Source organism: Mus caroli, chromosome 18 (assembly GCF_900094665.2).
Source record: "Mus caroli chromosome 18, CAROLI_EIJ_v1.1, whole genome shotgun sequence".
NCBI classification, from domain to species: Eukaryota; Metazoa; Chordata; class Mammalia; order Rodentia; family Muridae; genus Mus; species Mus caroli.
Window position 1 is genome coordinate 76,679,388 of NC_034587.1, and position 14,905 is coordinate 76,694,292.

Here is a 14,905-nt window from a genome sequence, read left to right on the forward strand (position 1 = left end):
CTCTGACTCTATACTCTGGACACTGAACTCAACGGCCTCACTGTATGAACAAATTATGGTTTTTTTGTACTAGAATCTAAGGCTTTTTTGTGCATCTTATTCTACAAGGCATATTTTGCCCAGGAACACATGAGGTTTACAGACACACTAGATATTGCTCTATTACCTCGCGGGGCACAGAGTAGCTGTGGCACAGTCCCACGACCTAGCCATGAGACCAACAGCACCTCAGAGCATTACTGTTCATCCAGTGCACTGGTGCTCGCTCTCAGCGTTCTAGAGATTTCATCCCTGGTTGCCAGCCAATGAGCTCATCTACACGGAGAGCTAATCTATGTGACAGCTTACACCACCAAACCAACCTGGGACCGTACACAAGTGCCAGCTATCTTTGCATCTCTCATAGCATCTGCTGCCATACTCTGGCTGCCTATGTCCAGTTGATGAGGCCCAACCCCATTTCTGTTTCTGGAACCTGGGAAATGCAGGTGTTTGGGGCTGGGTCTGTGCTCCATAAACACAAGAGACAGATAAAATATGTGCCATGGTGGCCCAGAGAGAACACACCCTCCACACTCTTCAAAGAAACTCAGCTGTAGCAAGGGGTTTAAATGTCTGCATCCATATAAAGCCATCGCTGCTCCAAGCTCCAAAGTTGCAGGGTGCACCTGCCACCTGAAGGCACAAGACTTACATTCCCACCAGTTCACAGCCAACGCGCACACAGACACACACACACAGTGCATAAGTGTATGAAATTAACATTTATCCACAATTTCATGTGCCACGTGAAAACAGACTTTAAAAAAACTATGAAACACAAAATACTTAATAAAATTAAAAATAACTCATTTTTAGAATTCAATGGAACTCTGTGTGTGTGTGTGTGTGTGTGTGTGTGTATATCTATCTATCTATAACATTTTGGTTCTAAGCTTTAAGATGCACATCTTTAAAGTATCTTTAAAGTATTTTCTAAGCATTCCGACACGGCTTTGTTCTATGTCTCTTCCTCAGTGTAAGATGCTCCTTCGTGGCTTTGTTCTATGTCTCTTCCTCAGTGTAAGATGCTCCTGCCCTGAGATGGTGAGCATTGGTCACTTGTTGTATGTGGCAGCGACATCAGGATTTATGCATGTTTTAAGATATATATATATATGAAACTAACTTATCTATTCCTCTACACCAATGAGTATTTCTTTTAACCTTTTTTAAAAAGGCTTATTTAACGTGTCTGGGTATTCTGCCTGCATGGCTGGCAGAGAGCAGAGAGGACTCTCTGGCACTGGACTAGCAGACGGCTGTGAGTCACCATGTTGGTGCTGAGATTTGAATTCAGATCCCCCTGAGGAGCAGCCAGGGCTCTTAACCTCTGAACCCTCTCTGCAGCCCCCTCACTTAGTCTCTTTTAGGATGAGATAAAGGAAACATTTCATAATACATATACAATTCTTACAGCTTATCTGCTGTTCCTTATTTAGATAGAGCAGATGCCAACAATCAGTATTTACCCAAAGAATATTCATTCATAAAAATTCAAGGTATGGGAGTGTAAAAGAAATCTAAGTCCTAAAGGCAAACTGTGTAGGCAACAGCTTCCGCAGCAGCGCCCGTGATGGGCTCTGAGCATCTCTCCCCATCTAACCTTCCCACACTGAATGAGGAGGTAACCACAGGAGCAACTCTGAGTTACTTTGTTATTCAGACCTTCCAAGATGGTTTTCTTTCTCTAGGCTCTGGTTTTTAGCAGGATGCTCCTGCTGGAGCTGGTTAGGCAAAATGCCCTTTTCCCCAGCATTCAGCCACAGCAGCTGAATGTCCCCCAAATGCAGGTCTGCCCTCTTCTGCCTCATGATTTTTGTTTTAGAGGTTACATAGTTAAAAAATTTATTTCTTTAAATTTTTTTTTTTAAGATTGTAATATATCGGTTCTCCCTTCTAAATCTTCCTGGGTACCCTTCCTTCTCAAAGATTGTTGCTATATACATACATAGATTTGCCTCATCATGGAAGCCCTGCCCAGTGTGTATGATGGTACTGTGTGTTTCCAGGGCTGGAGAGTCAAACAGTGAGCTCTTCCCTGGGGAAGGCTATTTCTGCCACTGTCAGCATCCCTGAGTTGCCTTGGTTTTTTAAGGACTCTCTTATTATCTATTAGTTATTTTATAAGGGTGTTGCAGTTTTCCTCTTAACCCTGCTAGTTCATTGACTCTGACTGCTCTATTTATTTACCAAGCTTCAAGGCACAATGATTGAGCAGTATTACTCTATTTTAATCCTTCAAACTAATCAGGCTGCCTCCTGGCCAACATTCCAGTGATATCTGCATCTTAGTACTGATCTGGCTCTCTGGGCTCCAGATGTTTTCTCAGGGTATCTCCCAGACTCTCTCTTCCAGTGACTAATCCTCGCTTCCTCCCCCACCCCCTGTTCGTTCAGTCATCGGCTGACCAGCTACTTTATTGACCAATTATGGAATAATTGAGGAGCAATGTTTATACAACACTGAAACAGGAGAGTCCTAGAGTAAGGGCTGCAACCAGATGTGGGGGCATAGAAGTCAGCATCTGAGTAATATACAGGGCACAAGAACAGTATGCCTACACTCGTCCATGTTAGTGTGCTCATTGTTGTTGTCCTTGTTCAGCTCCAATTTAGGCAGTCAAGATCTTAAGAGTATAGCTTCTGACATCACCAGGAGGCACAACCTTACAGCAAACTCTCGTTCTCACCGCCTTCCTACCCTCTCTTCCACAGTGACCCTGAGCTTTAGGTACTGAAGATGTACTGTAAATGTATCCATTGGGACTGTGCTCCACAGTTCTACACTTTGACTGGTTGTAGTTGTCTGTAATGGTCTCTGCTGCAAAGTGATGTAAGTCTCCTTGATGTGGGGTGAGCGTCCCTACTGGTTCTTATCACCTCCTTCCACCCCACTCTCCCCGTAATTACATGTTCAAATGCCTCTGGGAACTTAAAGCCCTGCAGAGGATATGACAAGCCAATTCAGGGGTTTGTGTCTAACAGCTGAAGGACCAGTGTTTTCAACCTCAGTAACTGTAACCTCGGTAACATTACAAACAGGCAAAGCGATACACAGTATCACTCTCCCTATAACCCCGTACAGAGTATCATTCTCCCATTCTCCCGGTTTGCCACTAAGCTCTAGGTCCACGATAAATAAGGTGTAAGGAACACACTAAGTGGCATTTCATGGCAATACCGGACACACCACAGCCTACCAAGCAGAGGGCCACTACGCACCTTCCATTCCCACCGCCCCCAGTTCCTTCTTTCATCCAACAGGAGGAAGTACTGTGGAAACAGTCCTAGCATAGCTCAAAATCACTCATCATTTCAGCTTCAACCTGACACAGCGCTTTGGGAACAAACACAGATATGGCAAGACTGGATGTTGCTAATGACCAAGACAACAGTGACAACCACAACCACAGGATCTCACTTTTGTTAGCACACAAGCCTCTGACTCTGCTCTGGTCTCAGCAAAAACAAGTTATTATCAAGCAACCTGTCACTGAAGTCTGCTGTCACCCAGTGTACACATCTGGGCTCAGCTGTGCTACAGCACCCAGGCTGAGGATGATCACCCTTCATTCTTCAAAAATAGGGGGCAGCCAACCCTGGGAGGAAACAGGAGGAACAATAAAGGGCAGAAAACCCCCAGAGATGTCAGGTTTAGAAGGCCTGATCAGCCTCAGAAGAGACACCACGGAGGACCAAATAGTGTCGCACACACATGAAGGCTCAGGTCCAGTTTGTCCCAGAAGCAAGTTTTCAATTTTGGCAGGCTAGCTCAGCTGTGCATTATCTAGACAGTTGTCTAAGACTACTACAGGCTTCTCAACAGTGGAATGGGCTTGCTGCTTCTTACTAGAGTGGCAGGTTCCACTGCTGCTGTGGGGGAGATTTGTGTGTGTGTGTGTGTGTGTGTGTGTGTGTGTGTGAAAGAGAGAGAGAGAGAGACAGACAGACAGACAGACAGAGAGAACGCTCGTGAACAGATACCTCCTCTGCCCACAGGCAAGCTGAAGGTGGGCAAGAGCCTCTCAAAACAGTTCAGAATCCACTAGTCCTAAGGATGGGATTAAAGTGTGGGTTGTGGGTGGGAGTTAGGAACCACCACACAATAATCACTCTACAAAGGTTTAAAACAAATGTCAGTAAATGTGGCTCTCCCATGTGATTCTTTCTTTCTTTCTTTCTTTCTTTCTTTCTTTCTTTCTTTCTTTCTTAAGACAGGGTTTCTCTGTGCAGCACTGGCTGTCCTGGAACTCACTCTGTAGACCAGGATGGCCTCAAACTCAGAAATCCACCTGCTTCTGCCTCCACCTCCCAAGTGCTGGGATTAAAGGTGTGCACCACCACTGCCCGGCATGTGATCTTAAGAATATGTATCTGTAATCCAGTACTGAGAAAGACAGAGATGGTGTTGCTAGATGAACAATCTTCCAGGACTGCTCAGGTAAGTTCATTATAAAGTAGTCTTAAGTGATTCTGAGACACGCTCACACAGAAGTAAACTTCCAGGGCTATCAGGCCCGGCTGCTCCTTCCTGACACCTCTTCCAGCCCCTCCCCGGGGTAAAGCAGTCCCGTGATTGGAGCAGATGCTGGATGAAGCTGCACCAAACCCAGACACAGAAATCCTTCTCAAAATGGAAGGCTTCGGCCAGCGTACCTGGTGTGAGCCAGACAGGTCTTTGCCGACCAAGGTCTAACAGTCATGGCAAGCACCATTCCACACCAGGACCCAATGATACCCACTACTCTCTGTTTTCTCAAACAGGGAAATGCACACGCCATGTATAAAGTCTTCCTAATGTTTGAATCCCTCATTCAAAATGCTGAAGACCAGAAGCGCTGCTGTTCTGGGACCATTTGGAGTTTGGTGTGTTTGCACAGGCTTCACAGGCGGAGCACTGGAAAACACAAAAGCATCTATGCCTTGGTTTGGGTTCTTAGAATATTTTAGATTTTGAATTTTAAAATTAAGGATACTTGGCCTGTATAACTAAATTGTGGGGGGGAAGACCTACCTAGGTGTAATCTATGTGCTACAAAAAGTCTGTGGTGACTATGAATGAGGGGCTCTGTTGACCAGAGATGCTCCGTGGGACGCTGCTTCTGCAGGCTGAGGCCCTGAGGAAACAATTCACTGCTGAGCGGTCTTTGTAAAAAGTGACTTAATCCAGTAATTTCTTTTTAAACTTTTTTTCCATAAAAAGTATGACAGGAATTCTGGGGAAGGCCAAAAGAGCTAGTAGTTGGGGGGGGGGGGGAGTACTGCCCTTCTTATCAGCCTTGGGTCTATGGCCAAACACTCACGAATGAATCCAACAGGGGAAGGCAACCCATACCCTTGACATTTACTCCAGAGAAATTATTAGGACTGACACAGGGGATACAAATGGAGCTTTAAGCAGGGGCCTTGTTACCTGCTTCTTCCTGTCACACATGTACCTGCAGGCATACAGGAATACTATGGGAAACACAAATGTCATCTCACTACACTTCTCCCCAGAATGCTGACAAGATGCTGTCCACAAATGCACGTAATAGGAAAAGGGAAGGAAGAAGCATTTTAAATCAAAGTAATGTTGCTAGTGGCCTTCTCAGAAGCAGGGACTCACGTGATATCACTGGACTGGCAGCCTCTGTCAGTGACCCAGGATTACAAGAATCATTTCCAGAGGAAGCCAGACAGACAGCTCACTAAAGTCAGCCCCAGAGAAGCAAGCCTTCCTGGTGGCTGTGCAACCCAGCGTACAGTGGGCAGGAGTAGGGTGAGGGTCCACAAACCAAGAACCCAGGCAGTATTTTAAAGATGCACTAGATGGAGTGACCAGGAAGACAAACAGGCAGGCAGGGTTCTCTGTCTATGACAAGATCAGTGGAAAATGGAAATCTTCCTTGTGGAGAATGGTGGGCAGGAAATAGTCAACAAAGGAAAGATTTGACCAGTCCAAGAAGTGAGCAAAGGACATCAGAAAAGTTGCAGAAAGAATGCTTCCAAAGGGAAGCTCTCAGCCCAACCCACAGTAGGCAGGCGCATGCACCTCTCCCAGTAGTTTCTGTTCTTTACAATCAAAACAATCCCAGCCATGTGACCCACATGCCCACGTGTGAATTTAGGTTCAAAACACAACACTGGCAAAACTCAGAAATAAAACTGGACAGCGGCAGACCAAACCAAGTCAAGATCCTACAGAGTTAGGACACAAGTTTGACAGCTTTAGAGTCCTCACAAGAAATCCAGGACCAAGTACATCACCCGATAGTCTGGGCTCTGCCCTTTCCGTGGCTATGATGCAGAGCCGCCGGGTTTTTACAACAGCGTACACAAAGTTTTATAAGCGTTTGTAGAAACACACACGCCCCACACCTTCTATTTCAGTAACGAGCCAGGAACCTGCCTGAGTAGTCCTGCGGCCACAGCCACCCAAGTTGCCTTCACTTACAAAGGTGGAGTCCACCAATTATAGAAGAAGGACAAATGCAAAAGACATCCCAAAGGGGTAACCTTGGGTCACCGAGAACTCTCAAACTCAAACTATCTCGGGGCCGGTAGAATCACAAATGGGGACAATTCTTTCTACAGTCTCACCCCGCAGCCTCTTAGGGCGACCTGCACGCCCGGACTGTAACTGTAGCCAGAGACCCCACTACCATCACCACCACCGCCACCACCGCCACCGCCACCACGACATCCTGAGAGCCCGGGATGTCCTAGTCTCAGCACACTCACCCAGGGGCCACCACCTGGCCTGGCTGCGCACACAGTTCACGGACCACGCCGGCGCGCTCCGACCTGAGCCTGCGCTCGGTCCGCGCGACGCGCACGCAGCCCCCAGAGGCCGCGCGAGCCGGGGCCGGCCCTGCGGGCTGCGCGGAGGCTGCGGTTTCGCACACTGCCAGCACCGAGCCGATGCGCACGGTCGCGCCCGCCGCCACCTTCCACTCCAGCAGACGCAGCGGCGTGGGGCCGGGGCAGCGCACCTCTGCCCCGGCCACCGCCGGAGTGCACTCGGTGGGGACGCCGGCCGCGGGTGGCGCTTCCATCGTGACCCAGAGAGCGGCACGGACGGTCACAACAGAGGTGAGAAACGAAAACACAAGGCGCTCAGGGCGCGGCGCCCACCGCGGGCGGCGGCGACACTGCTGTTCCCGCTCCGACACCGGCTTCACCCGCCGCTCGCTGCGCACTCACTTCCGGGGGGGCGTGCTGCGTCACGGAGGGCGTGGCAGGCGACGTGCAGCCACGTGACTGCGTGCTCTCAAGCGGCGGGCAAACACTCGGCCCTCGCGGAGCCGACAGGCGCTGGTCCACACCCACGGAGCGCCGGTCCGTGGTGTTGAGACCACAGCCATGTCACGCGGATCGCTGCCACAAGTTTTCTGTCACCCGCTGCTAGTCCTGACGCATCGAGACTACAGGTTCCGGCGTGCAGTGCGAATCTATGTCATCTCCCGTCGTACACTGCGAATTCCGACTATGGGAGACTTCAGACGCCCCCATTCGGCGCGGACCGCTGTATTGGATTGTACGTTGTAGTCCTGACGTCGAGGGAGACTACAAGTCCCAGCATGCATCGCGGACTGCGGTCCCACCATTCCCGTCGTGCACTGCGAGATTTACTAGTATACTATGGGTCGCCGGAGCTATAGGTCCAGCTCTGCAGTGCTGTCCGTTCTGATGGCGGCGGGCCTAGACTCGGTCCTTCTTTAGCCTTCTGCGCGGCGGAGGAGCTTGCGCAGTGGCCGCTCGCAGCGGCGGCTCTTTTCAGAGCGGAGTTTATAGCATCGACGGCGGATTAAGAATGTCTGCCTCGCCTGCTCGCTCCTCCCCGGGCTGCTGTGCGCTAATTATTCATCAGGTCCTGCTTGGTGCGCGTATCAGGCCTACAAATGGGAGCCAGGAGGCACTCTGACTGGGGACTTCGCAGTTCTTGAATCCTATAAAGTAGCGTTCTCATAAAGCTTGAGTGGGTGACCCGAGCTGTGAACACGCTTCTCTCAAGAGGCGTACACTTGTTACCTCATCTTCTGCCAATCCACCGCCTTCGTTGCTACGGGTTGTTTCAGTGAATAGGCTAAGCTATAGCCTATAGCGTCGGAGGTGTCCGTTTTCTATATTTAAACCAAGAAAAAAAATTCCTTCAAAATTGCTTGTTATAATTGTATAGGTTTTCAAGGGATAGCACTGTTCATTGATAGGTTCCCTAACTATACACTGCAGGTATAAGTTACAGTTACTTGGAAGAGGGAGTCTTCAATTGAGAAAATGCCTCCATAGATAGGTCTGTGGGCAAGCCTGTAGGGCATTTTCTTATGTGACCATTATGTGTGATGCCACCCCTGGGCTGGTGCTCCTGGGTTCTATAAGATAGCTGACTGAGCTAGCCAGGAGGAACAAGCCAATAAGCAACACCCTTCTATAGGCTCTGCATCAGCTCCTGCCTCCAGGTTCTGTCTCTGGTTCCTGCCCTGATTTCCTTAAATGTGGAAGTATAAGCCAAATAAACCCTTTCCTCCCCAATCTTTCTGTTTCATCATAGCAATAGTTGCCCTAACTAAGACAGACAGTGATGTGGAAGTGTAGGCAAAATAGACCCTTTCCCTCCCAAGTTGCTTTTGGGCTTCGTGTTTTATCCCTAACCATCCCTAAGACACCAGGTAAGGATTGCAGTTTGCAGAAGCAAAGAGTTCTCCAAGTTCCTTATACTAGTCTACCAGTAAATAGACGGGGAACTGAATTGTGCAACCAGATCATGAAACTTAAGGTCCAGAGGATGTGACTGCTGTCCTAGGGCCAGATCCACCAGGCAGTTACTTTGTAGGAGTTTGAGACCAAACCTGAGCACCAGGCAGATGGTAAGAACTGGTACTCATTGGAAAGAAGGGTAGCTGGTTTGCATACGGTTAGCGTTGCTATGGTGATAGGCACCCGGGTTTGAGACTTAACATCCTATATGTGTGATGCAGTGATCTTTATCCCCAAGGAGAAGGCCCTGCGTCTCTTGAATTCCAGCCTGATTTACTTCACTGTTTTTCAAAACCTGGACCATAATTACCTCATCCATTTTCCTGGCTGAGATAGGCTTCTTTCAAGCCTCAACTTTGTTCTCTGATGAGCAGACTCTGGTCAATGCTAGTGAGGCTAAAACGAAGAGGCAGTTAAGAGGAGAGATAAGAGGACTGCCAGGGCAAGGGTAACCAACCCGTCAGGAAGGCCAGATTTCCCACGCTTGCAGACCTTCATCTGCAAGTTTGTATGCCATAGCCTGTTTCATGCATCAACTTGTGGCTTTAAAAAAATGCTGCGAGCACATATCTTGTAAAGGTAAGCGAACATCAGCTTGGACTGGGCTGTGATAGATGTAAAACTACATACAACATTTCTAAAATAGGGAAAGCTTCGTGACATTGGGCTTAGCATTGATTTCTTAACATGACAGAGATCCACAGGCAAGAACAATAAGGACAGATAAAATTACATCAAGCTTTTAAGATGTCTGCTATTAGAGGACACAACATGAAAATACAGCGTGCCAAATAAGAAAGCATTTGCAAGGTGTTCGGGGCTGATATCCAGAACATGCAAAGGAAATCAAAGCAAGAATCAAACAACCTAATTTTAAAATGGGCAGGTGGGGTTTGATCTTCAGAACTGAGTGCAAAAAGTCGAAGTAGGCATTTTCTCAAAGGAAGTATATCTTTTAAAATGAACAATAATAGCGGGGTCTGGGGATTAGCTGAGTTGTAGACTTCTTAGCTGGGATGTATAAAGGCTCTGCCTTTGCCCCCTCAAGCTACAGAGGGAAGAGAAAAAAATAATTCATTATTTTGATGTGCCTGGCGGGTCATCATCACCAGGTGTGCCCGTGAATGAAGGATGATTACAAGTTCAAGGCCAGAAAGACACATATAACCTGTCTCAAAAACCCAAGATGATAATAAATGACCAATTATGTCACGGCGAGTTGCCTTGACTGGGGTGAGTTGCCTTGACTGGGTATCACCAGGTTCTTGGAATCTTACTCAAAAGCACACAGAGAGGAAAGCAGGGAGTTTTAGTCTCAAGCAAAACAAAGGAACAGAGCAGATAAACCGCAAGGGAGCAGTGGGCTGTTTGAACTAGAATGCTCAAGATGAGGTCATTGTTTGAACCTTTCTTTTATAGAGTCTAAAAGGAGGAGGAGTTGGGTACTACGGATAGAATATAGGTGGTTTTCCGTTTTGATTGACTGACTGGAATTGTGGGAGCCTCTTCACTGGGCATGACTTTTGCTTTGATAGAGCTGATTCTAATCAAATCAATGCCTCGTCATGCCTAGGGGTAAGATAAGTAGGTAAGGGATTTTTTTCCCCAAAAAAAGTTAATTTTGAAGACACAGTTTGCCTTACTCACACTGAAAACCAGTCTAAGCTGGATTCGCCACTATCCTTAAATTCAAGAGGAGAACTTACGGTGGCTCTGGTTTCAGAGTCATGAAGGATGAAGGAGAAAGGGGCTGTGGAGTCTTCCTTTACAGTCAAGGAAAGCTGCTGAGGTCAGGCATGTGGCAAGGGAGGCCACAAGTGGAGACCCTGAGAGGCCACGAGGGAAGCTGTGAATTATGTTGTAGACCCCGAGGTGTGCCATTCCTGCCCAGGAGAGCTGCACACGGGAAGTGGAACCAGCTCAAGAGGAAGTGTGTGCCGTCAGCGGAGCTGGAGGGATGAAGCCATCTCCCACATGAGACTGACATGAGACACGGAGTCACAGGATTTTTGTCCTCCTAGGGTTTCAGTCTTTCTTTGGTCCAGTGTTTCCTCAGTATGCCCCAATTCCTCCACTTTGGAATGGCAGTGTATATTCTATGCCTTGAATGTTAGAAGGATGTAATTCACTTTGTGATTTGCAGGGGGTTATAGCTAAGAATTGCTTTGAGTCTCAGAGGAGACTTTAAACTTTTAGACAGTCTTGAGACTGAAAGACTCTATACACTTTTGAAGTTGAACTAAATGAATTTTGCACTGTGATATGGCCATGGTGGGAGTGGTATGACAGCAGGCACCAGAGCAGGAGACTAGAGAACACCTCTCTGACCTCAAATGGGAATCAGAGAGTCCACTGGAAATGACTAGGAGATAAACTTTCAAAGCCTGCCTGCAGGGGCATCTATCCTCCAGCAAGACTCCACATGGTTCCATAACCTCTCCAAATAGCACCAACAGCCAGGAGCCAAGTTCAATCAGCTGAGCCCCTTCTCCTTCAAAACACACTTGACACATAGTGACATAATTGCTTTTGTTTGGAGACGGGTGTGCATGGAGCCCAACGAAGAAGTCTTTGATCTCTAAGTGTATTGTTAAAAAGTGTGTGTGTGTGTGTGTGTGTGTGTGTGTGTGTGTGTGTGTTTAGCTCAAGCCAAACAGGTCTATAGGTTGCTAACTCTTCTCTATGCTTGCAAGCCTCAATTAGAGTGCTTTATGCAAATGAATGCTTTATCGGAGTATCTCCCATAGCGTTAGGGCAGCCATTATCAAAACAAGTCATTGTTGGAAAAGGGTATGAGGAGTTGAAAGCCTCCTTACCATTAGCAGGTATATAAAACGTCACCACTATGGAGGCCCTTTGGGATTCCTGTGTACCCCAGTCGTCCTCAGAACGGTCAGGGAGTGTACTCATCCAGGGGAATTAGAAGCAGTGTTTAGAAGAGATGCTTTTGTGCCCAGGCTCATAGAATCATCATCCACAGTAGCCAAACCGAAGCAACCAAAAAGCCTGTGTTTGCTGTGATGATGAACAAAGGGCTATGCACACATGCCGTAGGATACCATTCAGCCGTACAGATAGTGAAGGCCTGGCTCGTACTACAATGCGGTGAGCACTGAAGAGAGGTTAGATGAAATAAGCTACTCACAAAAGGACACACACTGCATAAATCTCCTATGATGTGCCTAATGTAATCAGTTCCTAAAGAAAAGATTGACTAGTTAGTTAACGATTGCAAGAAGGGACATAGGCACGGTCTAGCAGATACAGAGTTCTGGAAACACGTGGTACATAGTAAGCAGAGCGATGCTCTGTCGTGTTGTATGGTAAGTTCTATGTGAATCTTTTAAATAACAACAATGAAAATTCCCAAAGAAAAGAGCAAGAGAAACCTTACCAGATGGAATGTGATGATCATGTCTTAGACTGTTTGGAAAAATCCCTTTGCATGGTTTCAGTTCATTTTAAGCATAGTAAAATAGATATTGTGGGGATATTTTTTGGAGTGCTGGGAATCGTATCTAGGGCTTTGCACATGTAAAACCAGTGATCTACCATTGAACAATATCCCCTAAAATTAATATTAATTTTTGTGAATCAAATACTCTAATAATACTCTTGTTTTTAATTTCATAATATTTCAGAATTGCTTGGAAAGTGTGAGAATAGATAAGGAGAGTTGGCTACACAGAATAAAGAAAGCTGCATTATATTTAGATCCTTTATCAATTAAAAAACAAAGCCCAGCCCTTTATTTATTGAGTGTGTGGTGTGTGGATGTATAGAAGCTTGTGTGCCACAGCACTCATGTGGTGGCCAGTGGACAATGTGACCGCAGCTGGTTCCCCCCCCCCCTACCGTTTGGGGCTTGGGGAATGGACTGGAAGCGTCAGGCTTGGCAGCAAGCATCTTTACATGCTGAGCCACCTTGCTGGCACTCAATGCTCCTTAAAGGCTGCTTCTTGTCTACTTCTAAGAAATTAGTATTTTCTAAGCAAGAAAGTAAGACAATGAATGTCACTTTCCACTATACTGGATTGCTTTTCTACTTTCTGAAAAATCTTTTATATTTCTTCTCCCAAGTAATAAATAGCCTTGGATTTTAGTTACACGATATGAATCCTAATCTTAATTGCCAACTTGTTGGGACCCGGTGTCAACTAAGAAGGCACTTCTGGGAATGATTGACAGAAGAGAACACCCTCCAGTGTGGGTGGCACCTTCCTGTAGTCATCCTAAATATAAAGAGACCTGGGTAAAAGAAGCAGTCTCCTTCGCCTCCCTGACTTTGCTTCTTAATGCTGAACGTGTCTATTCTGTAGCTGTGGTGGCCACGCTTCACTGACATCAGATTCCGGCTTTCTTGAGTTTCCAATGTGAACTGAGCACCAGGGGCTTTCCGGGAGTCTTCTAGGCCATCGGCACTATCTTGGAACTGCAGAGGAGCCCAGACTCACAAACTGAGTAACTCCCAGGCTCTCAGGCTCTCTAGCATGGGGGCAGCCATTGTTGGACTGCATGGCCTTTCTACTGGGGCAGACTGTATCCCTCCCTAAATTGTGAGCCAAAATAAATCTTTAAATTGCCTCAGTCAGATATTTTCTTACAGTGGCAAGAAAAGTGATAGAGGTAATTGGTGTTGAGGAGTGGAGCTGTTGCCATGACCACAGGAGTGCATGGTTTATAGGACTTTGGAACTGGTTTGTGGGAGAAAGATACAAAAAGGCAAGTAGTTAAGACAGCTACAGGGTTTCAGAGGAGAACAAAGGCCATGCTAGGAATGGAATGAGAGGCCATTCATATACTTTATGGGGGGAAAAATCTGGTCATTTTCTGCCTAGGTCCTAAAACTTGAATGAGGCTGAATTCAAAAGGAACAGGCTAAGTTATTTTGGCAGAGGAACATTTAAGACAGAGTAGTATTGAGTCTGTGCAGTGGTTACGGCCATTGCACTTGAGACTCACAGTGAGAATTTAAAGCATATAAAAACTATGCAGTTTGACAAGAAAAGATACACAAGAGAGTTTAAAGTTGCAAACAAGGTAGGGGAGGGGGAACAGCTATGGTTGTTAAGGACATTAGTGTCACTAAAGTAGAGACCTGAGCTCTTCACTCACCCACTGAAGGCTCCACTTGTGTGCAAACACAAATTCATTTGAAAGAAGAGAGGCTGTGTTGACAGTGCCACCAAGGGACTGTTTGGTTCCCAAACACTGCATAGGGAAGTGTTCTCCCAGGGTCAGAAACAAAAGTTGCAGAAGGCGTTGCAGTGGTGGTAGAAACATGCCAACTACCTCATGAGCCAGCAACGGAACTTGCCAGGATCAGTCACAGGGTGAGGGCTTTGCAGGCATTCAGAATGCAATCGTGGACTGGTGAGATGGCTCAGAGGTCAGGAGCACAGGTGGCTGCTCTTCAGGAAGACCAGGGTTCAGTTCTCAGCAACCACATGGAGCCTAACAACAGTCTATAACTCCAGTTCCAGAGGATCTGACCTCCTCTCCTGGCCTGCAGGCATGTGATACTGAGACACACACACAGGCAATACATTCACGCATATAACATAACAGTAAAACGCAAAATGCAAAAGCAAGAGGGCTATGGAAGCTCGCACCAAAGTTTCACGGTGGCACTGGTGGCAGGCAATGTTGACAGGGTCAGAGTCCCCACAAGGAAGCCATGGAAGACCATTGTGGGAAACACCCAAGGTGAAGCCTAAATTGCAGCGGAGAGCCTGGAATGTTGGAGATACCCGAAGCATGATACATCCGCAAGGAAAGCTACAGGCATGGAATCAAGCTGGCTCAAAAGAGAGGTCACACGTGCTATAGGTGGTCAAGGTGTAGGGTGGGCTACCTGGAGGTCACTGGAAATTAAGTGATTTTGTGACGAATTCCAGGCGCTGGCAATGGAGATGAAAGTTGGGTGTTTCCCTTGCAGGGCTTCAGCTCTAGGTTTCAGCTCTAGGTTTCAGCTCTAGGTTTCAGCTCTAGGTTTCAGCTCTAGGTTTCAGCTCTAGGTTTCAGCTCTAGGTTTCAGCTCTAGGCTTCAGCTCTAGGTTTCAGCTCTAGGCTTCAGCTCTAGGCTTCAGCTCTAGGCTTCAGCTCTAGGTTTCAGCTCTAGGTT

The 14,905-nt window shown here is 47.1% G+C and overlaps 1 protein-coding gene across 2 annotated transcripts in view; it reads right to left on the minus strand.

Annotated features, from left to right (window-relative positions):
- Positions 1 to 7,222, minus strand: part of Ctdp1 (CTD phosphatase subunit 1) — a 61,574-nt gene extending 54,352 nt beyond the window's left edge. Inside the window, exon 1 of one of the 2 annotated variants that reach the window (XM_021151013.1) lies at positions 6,766 to 7,222. In XM_021151013.1, the coding sequence (XP_021006672.1) occupies positions 6,766 to 7,079 (314 nt within the window). In that variant the 5' untranslated portion in view covers positions 7,080 to 7,222. The remainder of the gene's footprint in view (positions 1 to 6,765) is intronic. The other variant, XM_029471970.1, reaches the window with a different exon arrangement.
- Positions 7,223 to 14,905: the final 7,683 nt, after the last annotated feature.